Source organism: Channa argus, chromosome 13 (genome assembly GCF_033026475.1).
Source record: "Channa argus isolate prfri chromosome 13, Channa argus male v1.0, whole genome shotgun sequence".
Classification (NCBI taxonomy): Eukaryota; Metazoa; Chordata; class Actinopteri; order Anabantiformes; family Channidae; genus Channa; species Channa argus.
This window is the reverse complement of record NC_090209.1, coordinates 46,910-69,759: the sequence shown is the minus strand read 5'-3', so window position 1 is coordinate 69,759 and position 22,850 is coordinate 46,910. Positions and strand designations below refer to the sequence as shown.

General features: G+C 38.8%; 1 protein-coding gene across 1 annotated transcript; it reads right to left on the bottom strand.

Annotated features, from left to right (window-relative positions):
* Positions 1-1,219: 1,219 nt before the first annotated feature.
* Positions 1,220-22,256, bottom strand: si:ch211-218o21.4 (actin-associated protein FAM107A). The gene is made up of 4 exons (XM_067528589.1): positions 21,788-22,256; positions 14,991-15,078; positions 7,873-8,014; positions 1,220-2,244 (listed from the first exon to the last, which is right to left on the bottom strand). The coding sequence occupies exons 1-4, from the start codon at positions 21,840-21,842 to the stop codon at positions 2,122-2,124; spliced, it is 408 nt and encodes a 135-aa protein (XP_067384690.1). The 5' UTR covers positions 21,843-22,256; the 3' UTR covers positions 1,220-2,121.
* Positions 22,257-22,850: the final 594 nt, after the last annotated feature.

The window sequence follows — 22,850 nt, the reverse complement described above, 5'->3', positions numbered from 1 at the left end:
TATTCTTCTGGATACACAGCTCTCTAGCCTTCCTTGTCATAGTCCCAACATTCAAAGTCCCTGCGGTCAGTCCTACAATCTTGGCTTTGCTCTTGTCTCTCTGCCTATGAATACGCCTTCCTCCTCTTATCGAACAACAGTAGCCCAATTTCTACCAGCACCTTCTAGGTCAACAGGGTCGGTGGCGGTCGTTGTTAACCCCGGCCATGACCAATCCGATATAGAAGTCAGAGTTGGCGTGGAAGTCACGATTACCTTATTCAGTTTGGCATGTGTTGTACATCGGATACCTTCCTGACACAACCGTCTGCATTTATCAAGACTTGCAACTGGCACCAAAAGACACTGGCTTGTGCCCCCTCATGGTTGCATTATTGGTGAGGCACATATTACTCATTTAATATGTATATGTTATCATTAATGCAGTAATATTCTTGATCTTTCACCATTCAATTTGATGACACTGAGCTACGTGAGAACAGCGGTGTTACAGTTTTGTCAGTGATACTATATTTAACAAAATATAACATGCTAATTATGCTACATCCTACAAGCGAAAACTCCAACTCTCATATGTGCAAGCAACTCTGTCCCCATGGCTCAAATTCTACATTAAAACTGCCCTAAATTTAAGATCGCATCAAAGCTCAAACCCAAAAAAATCTCCAAACAAGCAAATCTACATGCATCCAAGCAATCCTTGTTACAAGCAACAAACAAAACTATGATCCATGCAGCCTCCCACAACTAGTACTACCCAAACCAAATTACAACAAATCAAGATGTACTTGTAAGTAAAACAAAATCACTATATATTCAAGGAGCAAACACTAAAGATATATTATGAAATAGAAACACAAATGGAGTAGTAACACAAACAATTGCAAAAGTCGTTTCAAATTCAAGTATGAAGAGACTTACCAGCAAAAAATTGTGGTATAGTAGTGGTGAGTCCCCATTTTGTCACCCCCTGGCCCAACAGTATGTGACAAAGAAGGGAGGCCACACAAGGTTCTTAAATACCTCAACATATTTTAGTTAATGTGATGGATAATTTAGAGTGCATAAAGATTCGAGTTATGTTTGTGAGCAAATCAGTGTTGTATGCAATGTTGGATGTATGGTGTAAAAGACATGTAGACAAGACAAAAAACCCTACAAAAATTGTTTTACTTTTTAAGTTTAGTTGATGAGGAACCTTTTAGAAGACAGAGTGAGTGAACATGTATAAAAAAAGTAATGTAATCTCATCATGACTGACGTTAGTAAGACACAGACACAATCTCTAGATAATCTTATGTTCAACACATCATCTTACAAAGTCACTAGAAACAGAGTTATGACAGCAGCTGTGTGATACATAACATTTTAAACTATTTATCCAAGAAGTTGTTAATCTATCCATGGAGAGTAGGATTCATTACGGTGGACTGCGGGGATGACAAGACAAAGAACTGCGGGTTAAATTTTAAGAGCCTGTTTCAGAATTAAACACACTGCATTCCTGACGGGACGCCACCAGTAGGGTACCACGGACATACTGCACAGAAAAATCAGAATACTTTCAATGGTTAAATCTGTAAATATCAGGATCCTTCAACTACAACTACAATGACAATACATTTATACAATTTCACTGTGTAGTTAATATAAAAACTAAGTGAACTTCAGATAATAAAGCACTAGTGACTACTTTGTTGTTGCCGGTGTGAGTTGTAAATATTTAACATGTTTAAAATTATCTTTTTGAGAATGACTATTAGTAGGTCTTAAGACTTAAGCAGAGCAGAGCTTGCAGTCGGCTATACTTTCTGTAACTGTCACTTATCTTAAAATACCTCCAAACCACAGACATCTTTACCTAACTGCTTAACCAACGATTATTTTGGGTGGGGTTTCAGTTTCAGCACACGAGTGAAATCATGAACCTTTAGTAAATTGATTAATCATTTACATGCAAACAACCTCCACAAGCTGGCATCTTATTAACAGGATAACACACACAGCTCTCCAAGATCTTACGTTTACAGGTGGTGCGGACACTTTAAATAATTATATGAACCACTGGCCTAATGAAGTCAAATTAGAGCATAGTTTTTTTTATACGTTTTGTGGGCATTCTTAATTAGCACTTGCAGCCTTGTTGTGGACCACTGAGTGGATTTTTCTTAGGTTCTGGCGGACTCTGACAAACTCCATCAACTGGTCTTCCTTTTGTATCTTCTCCTCATGTTCCTTCCTCCTCTGAAAAGAGAAAAAGAAACATCAACACTGCATATTTTTGTAAAAATGGCAAAAGGTTTTACTTCAGGACAAAGGCAAAAATGTGTGATTATGTGAGATGGATAATGTATACAGAATAGTCTCTATATAGACAGTTACTCCACCCTTTTCTGGAACTAAGTACAATCTGCTAAACTGCATTTAACTTTCTAGAGACTTGATAGTGTGTGTGAATTTCTTGTCTGAGAGTGAAGAACCTCAGAAATTCCTTGACAGTCACTGACCCTGCTGAACTTTGGGGCTGGTTCCTGAACAATATAAGGCTAACACGTTGGAGGAAAGGGTGTACCACATAAGCTTGAATAAGAAGGCTGCCAATTATTCTGCACTGAAAACGTAGACTGTGTGGTCAGATCTAAGGGTATCAGAAGGAGATACTATCAGAGAAGCAATAGCGGGGCCAATGGCTGGCATTTGGTCTTGAACAAACTGAGCTGCATTTCTGCATGCCAGCCAAAGCCCTGCAGTGACTTATTAGATGACCTCTGGGATCTTAGCACCTCTGAAGTTTATTAATGTATGGAAAAGAGAGTGCTAAATGCTGTTATTCTCAGAGTAGGCAAGTTTTCTTCAGTATGGCTACTGTCACGCTTGACCAGCCTAATGACCCTCTACATATAAAGCATACAACTGCATTTAGTAAAGGCATGATCTATTGCCTTAAGTGTTTTCCACATTCATTCTCTGAGTTGAGAAGGCACATGCATGAGTGATAAACTGGGAGCATGAATGATGAATTTAGTTTATTTTACAGTGTGTTTCACTTATATAAATATATTAGCTTTATAATCTATGTATTTATCTCTGCAGTTATTGTGGATTTGTGAGAATTATCTTCAGTTTTCATAAGGTCATTGTATAGTAGTGCTGTTATTTCTCATTATTTAATTACAAACCTGATTCAAAAAAAGTTGGGATGATGAGTAAAACGTAAATAAAAACAGAATGCAATGATTTGCAAATCTCATCAAACCATATTTTATTCACAATAGAACATAAACAATATATTAGATGTTGAAACTTGAAAACATTGGCTCATTTTGAATTTGATATTTATTAAAGTTATCCTTAGGGATCAGCCAGTATCTGTAAGAGCACACCATCAGACCTCAGGAGACACCACAGTTATTTGATGCTGTACTTCAAATACTTTCAGGTATTTTAATGTGAAAGGGTGCTGACTGGTCATGCCTCCTGGTTTCCTTTTTTTTATTTCATTGTCTGAGTGAAGAGCTGCAGAATGAAGAAAGCGTCAGGTCACACCAGGACTGACTTAGTGCAACTAACACAGCATGAAAAGACATTTGAATAAAGAATTGCTGCTCATGTACGGACCTACCTTGCACTTAATTGTGCACCCATGCAACTGAGAACACTTACAAGCTGTAAAGTGTGCTGAAGAGAGTTTTTTTAACCTACCTTAAAAGTCTTAAGTTCCCCAACAAAATGTCTTGGCTCATTCTACTAAAGCAATCCCTTATCACCAGCTATTTAACATCTTATTTTTAAACAGATAGTAGTCTTTCATGTTTGTATTGATTTTTTTTGATGCACCTATAGCACATTCAGGTACAGAGTTTTTATCAACTAAACCACATCAGACCACATTACTGTCCTTCCTTTTTGTTGTAAGAGGAATAAAGGCATGTTTTTGTCCGATTATCTTTGAACACTTTGTTTCAACTCAGTGTTCGCAAGCATCTGTTCCTTTAACTCTACCTTTTTCACTGCTCCATGAATTATAATTAGTGCTAGATCCAGAAGACAATCAAAAACATCACAAAGTGGCACAATGATCTTATTTTGTTTTAATGACCATTCAAAGCTATAATCACAAGTGAAATAAAAACATGCTGGTTGTGTTGCTGTGCATTGTGAGTTAAACATTAATGGAAATGCATACACAACCGAACAAACATGAAAGAACATGAAAAAAACCCCTACCTATTTTACAATAATTCTAAGGGCGCTTGTCCAATGTTGAGTAAATGGTGAGTTACCTGCAGAAAGTAAAAGAAGTTACATTCTCAATATTTAAGAGTCTGAGCCCAGTAGTTTATGGACACGCCATAAAGATGGTTTGCTATTTTGTGTATTGTACTATTTTTTTTTTTCTGTAAGCGTTTTTTTAACCACTTTAGTCCCGGCACAAGAGGAGCAACTCTTCAACTCTTGGACAGCATACACTATGTTCCTCATCTTGTGTTTAGGTGTTTGGTTTTTCAGGTGGATGAGTCTCTATCTCAGTGTGTTAGTGGGTTTAAAGTTAAAAGGTATGTGTTCTTTTCCAAAAACTCTTTTTAGCTTCTTTGTGACTACAGCCATGTAAGGAATCACCAGGTTTTTCCTCAGACTCTTAGTAGGGCTGTCAGTTTTACAAAAATCACTAGTTGTTGATGTTCGAATTGACAACCCACATAACACAATATTAGCTTTGTACAAGTCCCTGAACAGGTTTCCAATTACACCCAGAGGTGCTGTGTTTTTTTTTTTCTTTTAGTGTTTTTGAACAGTCATGATCCGAATCTTTCTAATTTTCTGTATTCGTTTGTCATATGCTGTCAATTACTTGTTTCTCTGTTCAGGTGAAAGATGGACTAAGTGAGAGAACCGGGGTTCCAGAAGGCCACTTTATTATCACTAATGTTGATCTTTCTAATCTTGCAAATTTAATACATAATTTTTACATACATTTTTAGTCATCTTAGTCTTATTGTTTTTTGTTTTTTTTTTTGTCCTTTTGGCTTATCCTGTGAGTTCAGGGTCGCCACTGCGGATCATTGTCCACATGTTGATTTGGCACAGTTTTTACGCGGGATGCCCTTCCTGATGCAACCCTCCTCAATATCCAATGGCTTCTCTGTCTCCCTCTGTCTCTCCTTCCTTCACTTGCTCGGTGTGTCTCATGTTCAGTTTTTCCTCTGCCACCTTTAGTGATAATAGTATATGTAGCAAGTGCAAGGTTTTTGCAGCTTTGGAGCCGAGGCTCACGAAATTGCAAGAGCGGCTTCGCACCATGGAAAATAATCCAGGTAGTCAGGCTCTGGTTGCTGGTGCAGGCCAACCTAGAGTAGCCCTTGCTAGCTGGCCCCCGGTAGTTTCCGAGCAGCCGGGAAGCCAGGCTGGCTGGGTGACAGTTTAGATGGCTTCCATCCTACTTTAATGGTAAATGGTAAATGTTCTGCACTTATATAGCGCTTTTCTACCTATTGGCACTCAAAGCGCTTTACACTGCTTCTTATTTACCCATTCACACTCACATTCACACACATATTCATACACCGATGGGGAAGCTGCTATGCAGCTGGCCAACACTCACCGGGAGCAACTAAGTTGGGGTTCAGTGTCTTGCTCAAGGACATGTGACTGGAGGAGCTGGGGATTGAACCAACAACTGTGAGATTGGTGGACAACCGCTCTACCTTCCTGCGCCATAGTCGCCCCTGTAGATGGTGCAGCTTTCTTATCCAGAAATATGGCTGGTTTTATTAGACAACCAAAAGTATGACAATCCAGAGCTGAGCCTAGGATGCAGAGATCCAGACCTACACGCCTTTCTGCAGTGTCCTTACAACCGTCACCCCCCCACAACTCCCACATACCTATAGAGACTGTGTCTGTTCCCCGACCAACTAAATTACATAAACCAAAAACGACCATAAGAGGAATTGATCATGATAACTTAATAAAAGTTAAGACTGATCCTCTTACAGAGCAAAACCCCAAAACTATTAAATGTGGATTATTAAATATCAGATCTCTCTCTTCTAAATCTCTGTTAGTAAATGACTTAATAACTGATCATCCATTCGACTTATATTGTCTCACTGAAACTTGGTTGCAGCAGGAAGAAAATGTCAGTCTAAAAGAGTCAACCCCCCAAGTTAATCATGTTCCTAGAAGCACAGGCCGAGGTGGAGGAGTTGCAGCAATCTTCCATTCTAGCTTATCAATGAACCCTAGACCTAAACATAGTTATAACTCATTTGAGAGCCTTATGGATCTATTAAAAAAAAAAACGTTAACCAAGTCTCAAGTATGCCTAAAAAACATAAAGGCCTGGATGTCCCACAATTTTTTACTTCTAAACTCAGACAAAACTGAAATCATAGTATTTGGGCCAAACAATTTCAGAAATATGATGTCCAACCATATTGTTACTCTAGATGGCATAAATCTGGCCTCCAGTAGTACTGCAAGGAACCTTGGAGTTATTTTTGATCAGGATTTGTCCTTTACCTCACATATAAAACAAATCTCTAGAACAGCCTTCTTCCACCTACGGAACATTGCCAAAATTAGGAGCATCCAGCAAGAGTGCTGACTGGAACTAGCAAGAGAGATCATATTTCACCTTCACTAGCTTCTCTCCATTGGCTTCCCATTAAATGTAGAATAGAATTTAAAACCCTGCTTCTTACATATAAAGCTCTGAAGAGTCAGGCTCCATCATATACAGAAGACCTCATAGCACCATATCATCCCAGTAGACCACTTAGATCTCTAGTCCCTCTCTCCTTTCCTCTCACCCCACAATTTTCACCACTATATGGCATTAACTCTGTGTGTTTTCTCCCGTAGCTGTCTTTCTCCTGCTCGGTCTCCCTCTCTCTGTCCCTTTCTCTAGGTGTCCCCAGGCTTTGAAGCTGTGTGTTTTCCGATGTTTTGTTACTTTGCTTCATTACTTTTGTTGCTCTTTTTCTTTTCTCTCTTTCACTTTCCACTCACCGCAGCCACTCAAGGCAGATAGCCGCCCACCCTGAGCCTGGTTCTGGTGAAGGTTTCTTCTGTCAAAGGGTGTTTTTCCTCTCCACCGTTGCAAAGGATGATATGATGGGTTTTCTCTATACATCTTTGTAGTCTTTATTATGTCAAGTGCCTTAAGATTATTTTGTTGTAAATTGGCGCTATATAAATGAAGTTGGATTGAATAGATCCTCCTTACAGTAGGACGCCTTTGTAACCAAAATGAAATAGGAAATTGCAGATGCAGTCAATCACAGCTGTATTGACTGGAGAATGGCTTGGCTGTAGACCATCCTCCAACATGCAGAGCATGCAAAGGATAGTTTGAAAAGCCATGAAGATAAGAAAAAGCAGCAATGGCGAAAGAACCTATGCACCCCAACTAACCATATACTGTATGCTGCAGTCAGAGGTGGAAGAGGCAGATGTTGTGGCCCCCCTGGCCAGAGGACATAGATGCAGACAATTTGACCACAAGGTGTGCTTCAGCTTTTTGTTTCTTTATTTGGGACTTCACCACTGAACCTTATGAACAAGACTTTAGTAGTGGGTGGGTAGTGATGATGCTGATGAGGCAGTCCAGCAGGGCTACCTGGTTTGCCCAACTGCTAGAGAGCTACTATGCAGTAAACAACCTGCATCCTGATAATAGTAAAGTACTAATACTAGAATTGTAAACTTTGCCTTGTCTTTGTCCTCTGAAAAACCCTTTCTCTAAACACTGCTCATACTGCTGTGTAGAGAGCCAAACTGTAACATCATTTTATCTACAGGTCTTGGATTAAATGAAGCATCTTCTGCTACTGCTGAACTCCTCATAAACATATAAACGGGATCCATTACCTCAAGTTGTTTCTGCTGATGTCTAACTAGCGCGTCTTCCAGTGGAGTTCTTGTCTGTTCCTCCTCTTCCTGGTCACTCTGCACCCTCTTCCTCCTTTCCAGCACCTCTTGAAGTTCCGATCTGCTGCTGAGTGCCTGACCCCTTAGCCCATTGAGGAAGAGAGAGAGCTGTCAGATATATTTTAAGAATAAAATTAAGAACAAAAGGGCTTTCTTTTTATCCACATTCACCAGTTTTATCACAGTTATTTAGTTGCAGTACCAAGTACATTAGAGAAAATATTATACACGTTTTCCTATGAATCTTTACCTGACATATTGATAAATAGATGTACTTTTCATTTTTGCCCTGGTCTCATCCTCAACCTTCTATTATAAATTATAAGTAAAGCCATTTTAAAATATAACATTTAACATAACTCTGGACTATGTCCAATGAATCATGTTCGGACTGTGGTGTGGCGGTAAAACAGTCATTTGCCAATCCCAGGGTTGTTGGTTCAGTCCCCTACTCTTTCTCTCACATCAACATGTAAACACTACAACTAGTGTTCTTGAGCAAGACAATGAACCCCAACTTGCTCCTGTTAAGTGTTGGCCAGCTGCATAGCTTGATTGAATAAAAAGCAGTGTAAAGGGCTTTGGCTACTAATAGGTACAAAAGCACTATATGTCCATTTATATTACCTAAAGATTGTCCAAGCCAGATGTGTTCTTGCATAGGAAAAATGAGATTTTATGCCGTATGCCCTTCCTGCTGCAACCAAGGTGGCCCTTTGTGGTTGGGCGGGGCCACACCTGTTGGGGTGTGATTTGAGCCTGCGGGCTTCGGCATGCCAAAACAATAGTTGTCCTAGGACTGTGACCACGAGAGGGTGGGTCCTTAACCCTGCAGCTCAGCAGCAGGGAAACTAATGGGCCTGCAAATGGTGTGGGAAAGTGCTGGGCTTGAGCAATCCCCCAGTGATGAGTGAAAATGATGATTTGGAGTTTATACACCAAAGTGTATGTGAGGAAAGAGAACTGGGGCACAGGCCCATTCTCCAAAACATTAACAGACTGAAACCACATGATGACCTGTTCTATAAAAATTGAACTTTGAGTGTAAAATTGTCTGTAAGTTGTTTGACAGTGGGTCATGGCCTGCACCCTGAGTTCCAGTATGATGCCTTAGTTGTTACAATAAGCTGTATTAATCTTATTAAAACAGATTGTCAGAATTCACCTCAATTTGCTTCTGGTCTGAATGCAGCCAAGGTGGCAAATGTATGTGCGTATCCCTGTACTCTTCCTGCAGATGTAGCAAAAGCCTGAGGTGTAAAGGGTGAACCGAATAGGGGCCAGCAATGTCCCGTGAGTTACACCAGTGATGCTGACCACAGTTTCAGATGGATGTCTGTTAGCCTGACATACTGTGGTATGTCTGTGAGGTAGTGGGTTATCAAGGACACTAGGCAGGGGTCAACTCTGGTTTTGGTACAGTTTCCTGTACCAAAATCTTACTCACGTACATGACATGTCCGGTCTCAGAGGTGGAGAAGTTTATAGTGTTTGTAGGCAGATGAAAACAAACTTGTTCAACATGTCTCCAAAATCATTGACCAAGTTCTGGAAACTCGCTGGAGCAGTGGTCAAGCCAAAAGGGCATGTGTTAAATGCTGTTTTCCAAATATGGACAAGGTGATGGCATTTCTAAGACAGATTTAGCTTAGAAAACATCATGGCACCCTGCAGAATTTCAAATATGAAAGAGATGAGTGGAAGAGGATAGCTTTGAACAGTGATCTGATTTAGCCTACGGTAGTCATGCACGGTCAGAACCCCTGTCCTTTTTTAGCTACGAAAAGAAACCTGAGCCCCAGGGAAATGATGAGTGGTGAAATAGGCTGACCGCCAGAGACTCATTTATTTCTCCATGGCATCTCACTCTGGACCAGAGAGCAAATAAAGCATGGTACCAGGTAAAGACTCAATGGCACAGTCATAGGGCGATCAGGTGATCTTTGCAGATGACTTGTGTAAGGTCATGGTAAATGTTGGGTACATTGTATTATTGGAAGGGGGAACTAGACAAAACGAAGAATTAGAGGATTCTTGCAGCCACCTCCCTGCTTCAGATGGGTTTCAATGGATGGCCCAAGGTGAAAGTTTGGCTTCTGCAAAAGTTGGGATGCACTCTGGGCTGGGAGGGGAACAGAGTTAATACCATCAAAACCTGATTAGCTGTCATTCAAGAACCTATTTGTCTATTTTACCAGCCTACCAATGTTTTAAGTTTTTATCAAGACATGAGGATGTGAGATTACTTAGGCCAATTGCTGTTAATATATGGTAAATGGTCTGCACTTATATAGTGCTTTTCTACCTATTCGCACTCAAAGCACTTTACACTGCTTCTTATTCACTCATTCACACTCGCAATCACACACACTCAGACACCAATGGGGGAGCTGCTATGCAGCTGGCCAACACTCACCAGGAGCAACTAAGTTGGGGTTCAATGACTTGCTCAAGGACACTTCGACATGTGACCGGAGGAGCCGGGGATTGAACCAACAATTGTGAGATTGGTGGACAACCAATCGCCAGTCGCCCACTACTATACTAATACTAATGTTAATATGGTTGTAAATTTACTAACTGCATGTGACTGTCTTGTGTTTATAAAACTGTGTAATATTGATGCAGCCTATTGGATTCTAAACTTATTATGGGGTAGAACCAACCAAACACAGCTAATTTTTACGCAAAAAAAAAAAAATTATATTAAGGCTGTAAGCACAAATGCCTTGGCTGGTGTGGGTCCTAGAGTGTGTTTCGGTCTGACTAAACCACATTTGTTTCTGTAGGCAGCCAGCTTGTAAGACTGCAGTTGAGTTAGGCTCCGAAAGTGATAGTGCTCATATAATTTGAGTCAAACAAACCTGTAGAGGTTAGAATACTTGTACAGCTGCATGTTAAAGGTGTGAAAGCGTTTGTGCCCAGGTCTGATCAATTTGTGGCCAAAAGCTACGGACTTTACACAGATTCTGGCCAGGAAAAGAGAAATAGAAAAATCCCACTAAAAGCGCTTTGTATATGCGTAAATAATATAGAGGCATGTGACTACATACTAGAGCTAATAATCTCTCTAATAGGCTAATATTCTTGATGTTCTCATGTTCAGTATGTGAAAAATACACTGTGAGGTTCTGTCTAGCTTTTTCTTTTCTCCCTCGGGTGTGTGTCTGTGGTCCAGAGTGGTGTGTAGATGTTTCTTCTGTGTGTGTGTGTTATGATAAGTTAGTGTTTTGGTGTTGACAGAAGAGAGAGATGTGTACACATGTGCTGAACTATTGAATTGTGTGTTTGAGTGGTGTGTTTAAGTCAAAGATGTTTGCGTGATGTTCAAAGACTCAAAGACTAAAATATATTGACTACAGACTATTCTGACTATGTGACTACGTGTGTGTGAAAGGTCTGGACGTAATTGTGTGTTTGAAGAGTGCTTATATGTGTGTGAGAGGAAAATCTTTGTTTGTTTCTGTTACATTTTTGAGGGTTCGTGTGTTTATGAAATGTTTAAGCGTATGCGGGTTAAATGTACTCTGTGCTGATCTTTCTGAGTCTTTAGTGTGGACTAGTCCAAATGTTTTTTCTTTTCTCTCTGTGAGTTTAAGATGGGTATGTGTATGTGAAAATGAAAAGTGTGTATCAGCATAATGCTGTGTTTTTGTGATTGTCATATTCTGGTGGAGAAGAAACTGTGTTATATTGAATAGTGGCTATTGAAATTGGGGTTACAACACATTGACAGGAAGTGGTGGTTTTTCATTTACTGTGGCTTAATTTGCGTATTTTTCTAAACCCTTTGTTTAAAAAGGAAAAAGAAATTGAGATAAAGTAGTTCAGACTAAATATAGGATGTGACAGCTGAGGAGAAGTTGCACTTGCACTGGTCAGAGCCATACTGGAAGTGAATTTGTGAGTTCAGGGATGTGAGCTCCACCTACTCGCCTCCCATGAGCGATGCTGAGTTAAGAAACTTTATAGCAGAAACTTATTTTTCTACATTTATACTTACAAGAACATTTTGATATGCTTTTAAATTTTAGTTTAATCGGAATTCTTCTTCAACAAAATTGAAGTAAAAGTTCATAGGCTGGAGAGAGAGTTTATCTAGTGTCCGACCTGCCACGGTGAGAGGAAGACACTGAAGCTTTCAGGTAGAAATCCCAAACAAATCAGTGACATACACAATCAGATTGTGAAACTTTCACAAAATACTGAGACATATGAATATGAAAAAGAGTGCAGTAAGAGGGACAAGCAGGAGGATGAAGGTAGAGCCAAACTCCTAGATCGTACTGTGTTTGATATCGAGAGTGAACAACAGAAACACTATTTTCAAATGAAGCTGTCTGAGTAAGACATACTGAGACTGATCGCCTCCCATGATTGGGACAAACTATGTGGGTCAGCTTCAACTTCACAAAACCCATTCACCTGCAATTTTGGATGCATACTGCTGGAGTTAGATTAAGCACCTGTGAATTTGCTTGGGGAAGACGCTGTGGGTTAAAGGGAATGTTAAACTGCACCCTGCCTGTGACTGTGGCTGAGGACTAGGATGACATCTTTTTGAACTCCACTGAGATGTGGACTTTTATGCGCCAGATGCATCAATTCCCGTGTGTTTATCTCTAACATTTTAAGACTGAGTCTAAAGCACAGCTAGAAACAGCCAGGTAAGGTCAGAATATGCCCTGTAGTTAAACTGTTCCCATGTAGTAATATGCCAGTCTTGCCCTTAGAGAAAACAGAAAAGTGAATACAGACCAGTGCAGTAGTTTTTATGATTTTTATGTCTGTATTTTTTTGAAATCACGTTCACTGCAAGCCATGAGTGGTGATCGTGCATGAAGATGTTTTCCCCACAATTGACGCTATTGGGTTTTATTTTTATCGTGTCTGTGTTGTCTGGGTGTGGATCGTTCAGGAATTTCCCCTGAAACTGTTTTTCGACTAAACTTGCAGTGAAGTGAGGTCAAACCTCAAATGAAATAAAGTGAATAAAATAAAACGATTGAACTGTAATGTAAAGAAATGAAACATTCGCATTGAAGCTTTTTGACAATTGTGAATAATTAAAATTGAGGAGATTTTATATGGCGAGAGAGTTGCCTTTTGAGAATTTAAGGTGATTTGTTTTCTGTTTTCTGTCATTTGCTTATCAGTCTGTTATCAATGAACATGACACTTGTTTACTTTAACTACTAGTACCTTTGGCTTACAAGTTCCAGAATGTTATTAATGTGATATGATGATTGTCTGATTGGGAGTTTCTAATATGAGGCATAGGTTTATAGTCTGTACTTGTTTCTTTTTCTGTTGTGTTGGCTTGCTTTGTTTGAAGTGTTCTGTAGTCTTATCAACTACGGGAGGAGGGACTGTAGTGGTTAGTTATAGATTCCAGTATTATTCCAGTATTACATATTATTGCACAATATTATTGAAGTATGATGTTTTGCACATTGCTACTATATTGTATTACTAAATATGGTGTTTTTTCAGTGCAGGGGAGATGTGTGTGTGTGTGTGTGTGTGTGTGTGTGTGTGTGTGTGTCAGTAACAACAGATGGTCCTTTTGCTCTTTTGCTCTTTTGCTTTTTGCGTGTCTGACTTATGCTTCTTTTAAATGAGTGAGTTTTTCATCCTGTCCGATACAAATTGAAACATCTCTGTACCATTGTACAATAAATGTATTTTGTTAATATATAGACTTGTTGGGGTCTGAGTTTAGCCACGACAATTACTTCCCTAATGACCTTAGTGCTATAGCTTTCTAGCAGTTCTCTTGCCTGTCTGCTAGATCTTTTTTGGCTTTTGATAAAACAAATTATTTACCTAGATACCTGCCAGCCTATTTTCATCCTAAACAGTGATTACAAGACTCTCTTCTCCAGGTCTATTTACTTCACATTTTCAATTAAAGCCTGCAAAGATGTGAAAGGTAGTGACTGCAGAACACCGCGTTTTTTACCAGCCAAAAAGAACTCATCTAACACCACTCTTTAGATCTCTACACTGGTTTCCTGTAGCTGGCATCACTTTCAAATCTCTGTCTCTTGCCTACAGGGTGATCACCTCAGCATCTCCAGCATACCTCAACTCCCTCATTCAGGTCTACAGTCCTTCCTGTCTGCTGTGGTCTGCCAAACCAACGAAGTCTGGTGGTCCCAGCGCCGCACAGAATACACCAAGCAAAACTCTTCAGCACAATGATCCAACAATGGTGGAACGAGCTATCAAACTCTGCACGCTTAGCAAACTCACTCCCAATATTCCAAATTCTGCTGAAAACAGAACTCTTCCGCACTTTCCTATGCACTTATATCGATTCTATCTAAAAAAATCTAAACAAAACAAACAAAAAAACTTTCTTTCTGCTCTTTCTTGCACATGTATCTCAGGGAATGTAAACTGTTTTCTGATAGGACTTTGCTTTGAAGTTTTCTCCTTGACTTAGATTTTTGCTTGCCTTGTACTTCACTTGTAAGTCGCTTTGGATTAAAGCATCTGCTAAATGACTAAATGTAAAAATTTATTGTAAAAAGTGAGTATGCATGACTAACCTAAACTTGCATCATACTCCAACTACACCTGACCACTTTTTTGTCATTTTGGCATAGGTTATTGTGTGTTTGTTTTCTTATGTGATGCCACAAAAGTGTATTTTGGAATTTTGGACCAAGTGACATTAAATTCTAACTGAATGAGTGCTGGGCTGTTAAAACATAACATAATTCATTTCAGGTGGTTTACCTTAAAACCTTCTGTTGATCAGAATCACTTTAATTTTGTTTTCTTTTAACTAACAATGCTTCACGTTTTGAGTATGTATGTGCAGCTGAGCATTTACTCTCTTATCTCAAATTTAAACTGGCTATCTTTTTTATTGACATTTTGATGATAGAAACAACTGCTACTAAATCAAAAAGAATGTATTTTATTCATTCTTGATCACTCTGTAATTTTACAAACAGGTAAGGCTATTTAAAATTAAATACTATCAAAGTTCAACTATTTATACTTTCGAAAAGGATTTTACCATGTTGTTGGCCCTGTATGGTACTTACCTCTTGTGGGCCAGTAGGAGTTCCTTGTGAAGCTTGTTATGACTCGTGAATTTCATGACAGGATTTGACTCATTTGAACAGGTTTCAGCATTGACCCCGATATCTGACAAAGAAATTATATAAAAAAACATGTCAACCACATCAAAATAGAACTGAATCTCTCGACAGATTTATCAGGTTTACAAAGTTATAACAGGGAGGAATTTAGGGCATTTTCAAACCTACTTTACTTACTTACTACATCATTTAATCTGGCTGAAATTAACTGGTTTATTTTCCCGTTAATAAGGCTCCTATGTGGATCTGAACAAATCAATTGCACTGAGGCCCTTTACTGGATGGGATATTTGTTGTGGTGATAAACAGCAGTGTTGGAGCTAGGCCATGCTGTTGTTGTGCATTGTGAATCTATCCATTCATCCATTCTCTTCTCCAAAAGTTGCCATTTGGAAATTTAATCTGGACTGCCCCTAATATTTTCAACCTCAAAAGTTGGACAAACCCAAGCAATCCTAAACCCAAAATCCAACATGGCTGCTTCCATCATCAACAGAGAGCTTTAGTACCTACTGTTTATAGCATTTCTCTTTTATTCTTGTCACATAAAAAGTTATAGACATTTATGTAAAATACAACATAATGTGTTGCTATAAACTGCTATTGCTAACCATGTCTAACTTGGCTACAAATGGTAACCTGGTCAGGCAAGTGAAACCTGGCCCACTTAGATGTGACATCAGTACCAGCTTCCAATTTCAAAATAAATAGAATGTACCGTTGCTCTCCACCAATTGCCAAAACACGATGGGAAATGTTAGGCTCTCACCCAATCTAACACCTAGTTCATTTCAGAATTGCAAAGGATGTGTTTGATGGCTGGAACAACATAAAAACAATGATGTTTCATGTTATTGATAATGTGTAATGAATAACTGAGGAGCGTAAATATGCACACACTCCATTGTTACCAAATACAAGTACGAAGTATTTACAGAGGAATTTCTCCTTTGGCGCTGTAAGAGATGGCTGCCTCAACATTTTTTTAACCTTTTTATTTGTTTTTCTTTTATTTGTTCATTTGTTTTCTATCGTTTCTCTTTTTTAATATAATTGATATGTCTACTATTTTTACTTTAACACACTGCAAGGGAACAGTCGTCTTGCTTATTCAAACAAAGAGCTGTGGGCTCTTGAGACAGAAGCACGTAACACGATACAACATATCGGTAGACCTGAGGAGGAGATACCGGGGCTGCAAGGCTGGCATCAAATTAATCAAATTGCTGAATAAAATCGATAAACTGTCCATACTGAACAATAAGAGGATCTACTGGGAGTGCAGCTTGCTTATCTTCACGGAGATGTGGCTGTCCCATCATATACTGGATGCTAAGGTGGACCTGCTGGGTTTCACTGTAGTGAGAGCCGACAGAGATGCGAAGGCCTGTGGAAAAATCCAAGGTGGGGGGATCATCATGCACATTAATAACCGCTGGTGTAACCAAGGACATGTATCTCTGAAAGAGGCTTTGTGCAGTTGGGACTTAGAGCTGCTAGCTGTTGGCCTAAAGTCATACTATCTGCCTAAAGGGTTCAGTCATGTGATCGCCATCTGTGTGTACATTCCTCCAAATGCCAATTCAGCCATTGCCTGCAAGAAAACTCACACTGTCAAGGCGAGGCTGCAGATGCAGCACCTGCATGTGCTCTGGCTTCATTCTACCAGTTTGTGGATTGGCACACAAGAAAGAAAATTGACCTACTGCATGTTAATGTAAAGGATGCATACAGAGTAACCCCTTTTGGGAAATCTGCCCTGAAAGACTGTTGAGAGACTGTTTTGATGTCATGTATCTGGATGTGCTGCTGAATTCACAGACAGACTGTCACATTGCCTGACTGATTACTCAAATTCATATGTTGATGTGACCACCTCTGTTAAGACTGTGCATTGCTACTTTAATAATAAACCAGTTGTAACAGAAAAAGTCAAAGTTGTTCTCAAAAGGAAGAAGATGGCCAATAAAGATAATGATAAAGATAGGTAGCCAATAAAGTCAGCACAGGAGGAGCTGAAACGATGTCTTAGGATAAATACAGGAAGAAGGTGGAACGGAAACTGAACGAGGACAGCATGAGCGAGGTCTGGGATGGTGTTAAACTATCACAGGCCACAATATCATGAAAAAAAGTAGAGAGGACAGTGGAGAACTTATTGAATGAATCATTCAACTGCATTAACCCCCTCACAATCACTGCAGCCCAGCCACCCTTTGCAGAGAACTCCTTACGACCGCTTATACTATTATACTATACTACTATACTATGTTCCATTGTGAATAAAATATGGGTTGATGAGATTTGCAAATCACTGTATTCTGTTTTTATTTAGGTTTTACACAAACTTTGTCCAAACTTTATTGAAATTGGGGTTGTATAAATGGTGCTCCACTGCCTCTTGAAGTTTAATTTCCTGGAAGACATTTGCCTAATGGCTTAATAAAGTTCTATTGTATTCTATTCTATTCCATAGCACTGTTTCTATTTACAACCCCAATTCCAAAGAAGTTGCGGTGATGTGTAAAACATAAATAAAACAGAATGCAATGATTGGTCCTTCTTTTGTTTTTTATTTGTGGCAATTACTTTGTTGTTACTTTGTGTTGCTTCCATCAAATTATTCAGTTTATTTGACATTGTGAATAAAATATGAGATTTGCAAATAATTCTGTTTTTTTTTTTTTTTTTTTTTTACATTTTACACATCGTTGCAACTTCTTTAAAATTGGGGTTGTATGTTGTTGAAAAAAAATATTTGTCTCACTGGCACTGACTTAAGTACTGCAACTTTTGTATTATGTTTTCATATCATATTGAAATGTTTTGTATTTTCTGAACATAGTACCAATAATAATATTCATAATGTGGGAGCTGTCAAGACCTTTTAAATATTTGCACAAAACCTGAACAGGAATTTTGAACTTTTATTTATGTTATTTCATTTCTATATTTTACACTGTTGGAATCTGGCATAAGGAAATTATATTTTAAATAAATGTTATATTTTATAATATTTTGTGTGTTGGAACAACAATTAAACCTTCAAGGCTCTGAAAGAAGGATAGCAGCAGCAAGTTGCTGCCTCAGATTCAAATGTAATACTAAATACACAATGTTCCACAAACTGATCAATAGAATAAAAAATTACTCACTTTATAAATGTGAGTGTTCACAGTGACATGTTCCTACAGTGCAATGTCAAGATTTATGTAGATTCTCATTAAGCTGGTGGTTAGTTTAAAATGTTGTAAAATTATTATTAAGTAAAGGTGGTTTATTTGTCATTATACATACAGGGTGTACAACTAAATTGCTTCAAATAGTCAGATAGAGGGTTAGTCCTGAGCCGCTGCTAATGAGCACACCACCACTATGGGCCAACCTGACCTAGTCCGTAACACACGTTTGTAGCGGTAAGGACAACCCAGAGGCAACCTTTGCAAACACAGGGAAAACATACTCCACACAGAAAGCCCTGTCCAGACTGGGGATTGAAACCAGGTCCCAGAGTGCTAACTATTGTGCCATGTGTCGCCATTGATGGTTATTTAGGTTTGTGTATTAGGTACTTCCACATTGTGCTTTTATATATATTTTTACTCCTCACTTTGTTGGGAAATATTCCATTAATTCATTATCAAACAAAGATCGGACTTCAGCTGATTATTCTGAATGCTGATCACTCAATGATCTGCAATCATTTGAGTCTGATATGGTCTTTACCAAAAATTTTAACATTTTAGCTAACCATCCACTGTGAGCTGGATGCTCGGCAAGGAGTACTAGCTGATTGGTCATATGACATGATGTTGTGAGACTTCTGTACCCCCGAGCTTAGAACCTAATGTGCTCATGATTTTGAACCTAAACGAAATAAGTATTTAAATCTCATCTCTAAATTTAAAGTGGTTGACTTTAACTAAAATATGCATGTACCCACAGAAAATATAAAGTGTTTTGGTTGTGGTGTGGAAAGGCTTCTTGTTTGTTCCTGCATGAAAAGAGTGGGAAAACGACAGCATTCAGGAGTTGCTACGATGGCTGGGCCATTAGCTCAGAATACCACCATTGTGATGAGGGCGTAGGGAGCCACCGTCCACTGCTCTGCCCAGTACCTTGGCAGCATTTTTTAAAAACATTTGAATTAACAATAACGGACTATATAGCAGTTAGGGAAAAATTCCACTATAGCAGATGCTTAAGTGAAAAAGCTGTCAACAAATTTAAAGAAATTATTTCTTCATCATTTGCTTCACCATATGTTAATACAATGGAAAGTAGTTTCCTTAATGTTACTCCTGCACAAGTAGATTATCTTGTTGACAATTCTGCAGCCTCATTACATACAATACTCGATAGTGTTGCCCCTCTGAAAAAGAAGGCAGTAAATGAGAAGAGGCGATCTCCATGGTATAGTTCACAAACACGCAACTTTAAGTTAGAAAGGAAGTGGTGTTCCAGAAATAAAATTGTAGCTATTAGAAAAAGAATTCACCAGATCCTCCCCCCAAAAATTACAGATATATCTTCATGTTCAACAGTGCTAGAGTCATCGATAAGGCCCCACTCCCTGTTAGACTGCTTTTTACCCATAGATCTCTCTGAGCTAACTTCAATTATTACCTCATCTAAACCAACAACCTGTCTGCTAGACCCTATTCCAACTAAGCTGCTCAGGGAAGCTTTACCCTTAATAGATACGTTCATATTAGATATCATCAATCTATCTTTAGAAACAGGCTATGTACCACAGGCCTATAAGGTAGCTGTAATTAAACCACTACTAAAAACCCTGTCTTGACCCAGGTGTTTTAGCCAATTACAGACCAATATCTAATCTCCCCTTTATTTCTAAAATCATTGAAAAAGTAGTCGCAAAACAATTATGTGATCACCTTCATAGGAATAATTTGTATGAAGACTTTCAGTCAGGATTTAGAGTTCATCATAGTACAGAAACAGCACTGGTAAAAGTCACCAACGATCTTCTCATGGCCTCAGATAATGGACTCATCTCTATACTTGTTCTGTTAGATCTTAGTGCTGCATTTGATACCATTGATCATAACATTTTATTACAGAGACTGGAACATGAAATTGGGATTAAAGGAACTGGACTAGGTTGGTTTAAATCTTATCTGTCTGATAGATTTCAATTTGTTCATGTTATTGATGAATCCTCCATGCACACAAAGGTTAGCTATGGAGTTCCACAAGGCTCTGTGTTAGGACCAATACCTATATATGTCTCCTTTAGGCAACATAATTAGGAAACACTCCATAAATTTCCACTATTATGCTGATGATACCCAGCTATATTTATCTATGGAACCAGATGAAAATAATCAGTTGATAAAGCTTCAAGCCTACAAGACATAAAGGCCTGGATGTCCCACAATTTTTTACTTTTAAACTCAGACAAAACTGAAGTCATAGTATTTGGGCCCAAAAATCTCAGAAATATGATGTCCAACCATATTGTTACACTAAATGGCATAAGTCTGGCCTCCAGTACTACTGCAAGGAACCTTGGAGTTATTTTTCAGGATTTCAGGATTTGTACTTTAACTCACATATAAAACAAATCTCTAGAACAGCCTTCTTCATTGCCAAAATTAGGAGCATCCTGTCTCAAAGTTAAATTTTCAATTCAACTTTATTTATATAGCGCCAATTCACAACAAAGTCATCTCAGGGCACTTTACAGAATAAAGTCAAGATTATAAGATATATAAAGAGAACCCAACAATTCCCCCTGGAGCAAGCCATAGGCAACAGTGGAGAGGAAAAACTCCCTTTAACGGAAGAAACCTCCAGCAGAACCAGGCTCAGGGTGGACGGCCATCTGCCTCGACCGGTTGGGGTGTGTGAAAAGTGGAGAGAGAAAAGAACAGAGCAACAAAAAGCAACAACAGAACATCGGGCAGATTGGTAGGACCAGTAGCTTCACGCTGGAAGACACACAGCTTCAAAGCCGGGGGACACCTGCAGAAAGGGACAGAGAGAAGGGGACAGAGGAGGACAAAGACAACTACGGGAGAGAACACACAGAGTTAATGACATACAGTGGTGACAATTGTGGGATGAGAGGAGAGGAGAGATGGTCAAGTGGAGGAAAGGAGCTCAGTGCATTGGGGGGTGGGTCCCCCGGCAGTCTAAGCCTATGGCAGCATAACTATAACTAACTATATGCTTTATTAAAGAGGAAGGTTTTAAGCTTAGACTTAAAAGTAGAGAGGGTGTCTGCTTCCCGAATCTCAACTGGGAGCTGGTTCCACAAGAGAGGAGCTTGATAGCTAAAGGCTCTACCTCCCATTCTACTTTTGGAAATTCTGGGAACCACAAGTAGGCCTGCATTCTGAGAGCGAAGTGGTCTACTGGGATGATATGGTGCTATGAGGTCTTCTAAATATGATGGAGCCTGACCATTCAGAGCTTTATATGTAAGAAGCAGGGTTTTAAATTCTATTCTAGATTTAATGGGAAGCCAATGGAGAGAAGCTAGTGAAGGTGAAAGATGATCTCTCTTGCTAGTTCCAGTCAGTACTCTTGCTGCAGCATTTTGGATTAATTGCAGGCTCTTTAGGGAGTTACTGGGGCATCCTGAAAGTAGGGAATTACAGTAGTCCAACCTAGAGGTAACAAATGCATGGACCAGTTTTTCGGCATCACTTTGAGACAGGATCTTATAAGTGATGTCGACACTGGTCTGTTTTGTTATTACACCACAAACAAGCTGAACTGAGCTCTCTTGTGATCATTTCTGTGTGGGTTAGTGTTGTTTATCATCATGCCTTCTGCATGTTGTTTAGATGCTGGGTAGAAAAGCAGAAGAGGGTGATGACAGAGCAGGCATCATGAGGAGACTGAAATCAGAGAGCACACAAAACAGAGATACGAGTAGTATGGAAACAGATAGCTCCAGAGGAGGTGAATAATTTATGGTGTCAGTGAGCAGGTGCATATGTAGATGACTCATCAAGGAGCTTTTAAGCAATAATACCATGCCAAACATTCAAAGCCAAAACAACCATCTATTTCACAAATAAAAATTACATATAATTACATATAAAATGAACTCTGTTTACACACTTATAATTATTAGTATAATTTAATGCAATGGCATTAAATTACTTTGCAATACTATATCAACAGTTAAAGTGGAGAAATATAGGGTGTCCAACAAGATGTCTATATTTCCCGTACAGCCCCTCAAGCTTGCACTAAGAATTACTTTTCTATGAGATTAATACTTAATACAGAATACACGTTTTAACATAAACCTTTCAGCTGTGCACCTTCATTGGCAATGACTTTTCCATGTCACTATACAATTTACCATGAAGCTTTAAGTTATTCACCACTGTTCCCTCTTAATAACATATAACTGTAACAACTATAACTGAACTACTGGAGGTTTTTGCACTAATGTTGTAAACTGGATATGAAATGGATATAACTTATGCCCATTCTGTATTTTTATTTTTTTGATCAAATTTTTCACTGTGATTTTAGGTCAGTAGTGTTACCTAATCCTAAAGAATATACAGATAATGTGACAAGCACTCGATAAATTTAATTAGAAAAATGCACAAATTAATTAAATTCCGATCTTTCTGAGATCATGTGTCTAATTCGGTCTATTTCAGTAGGTGACTCCACAGTGAATAAGAATAATTATGACAAAAGATGTTATAGTTGAAGATAGACCTATATGCTACACATATTGAATTAGAATCTAACCGAAAACACATACAAGCTTTAGCCCTACCTGTGGTGTACTGGTCGTTCATGAAAGAT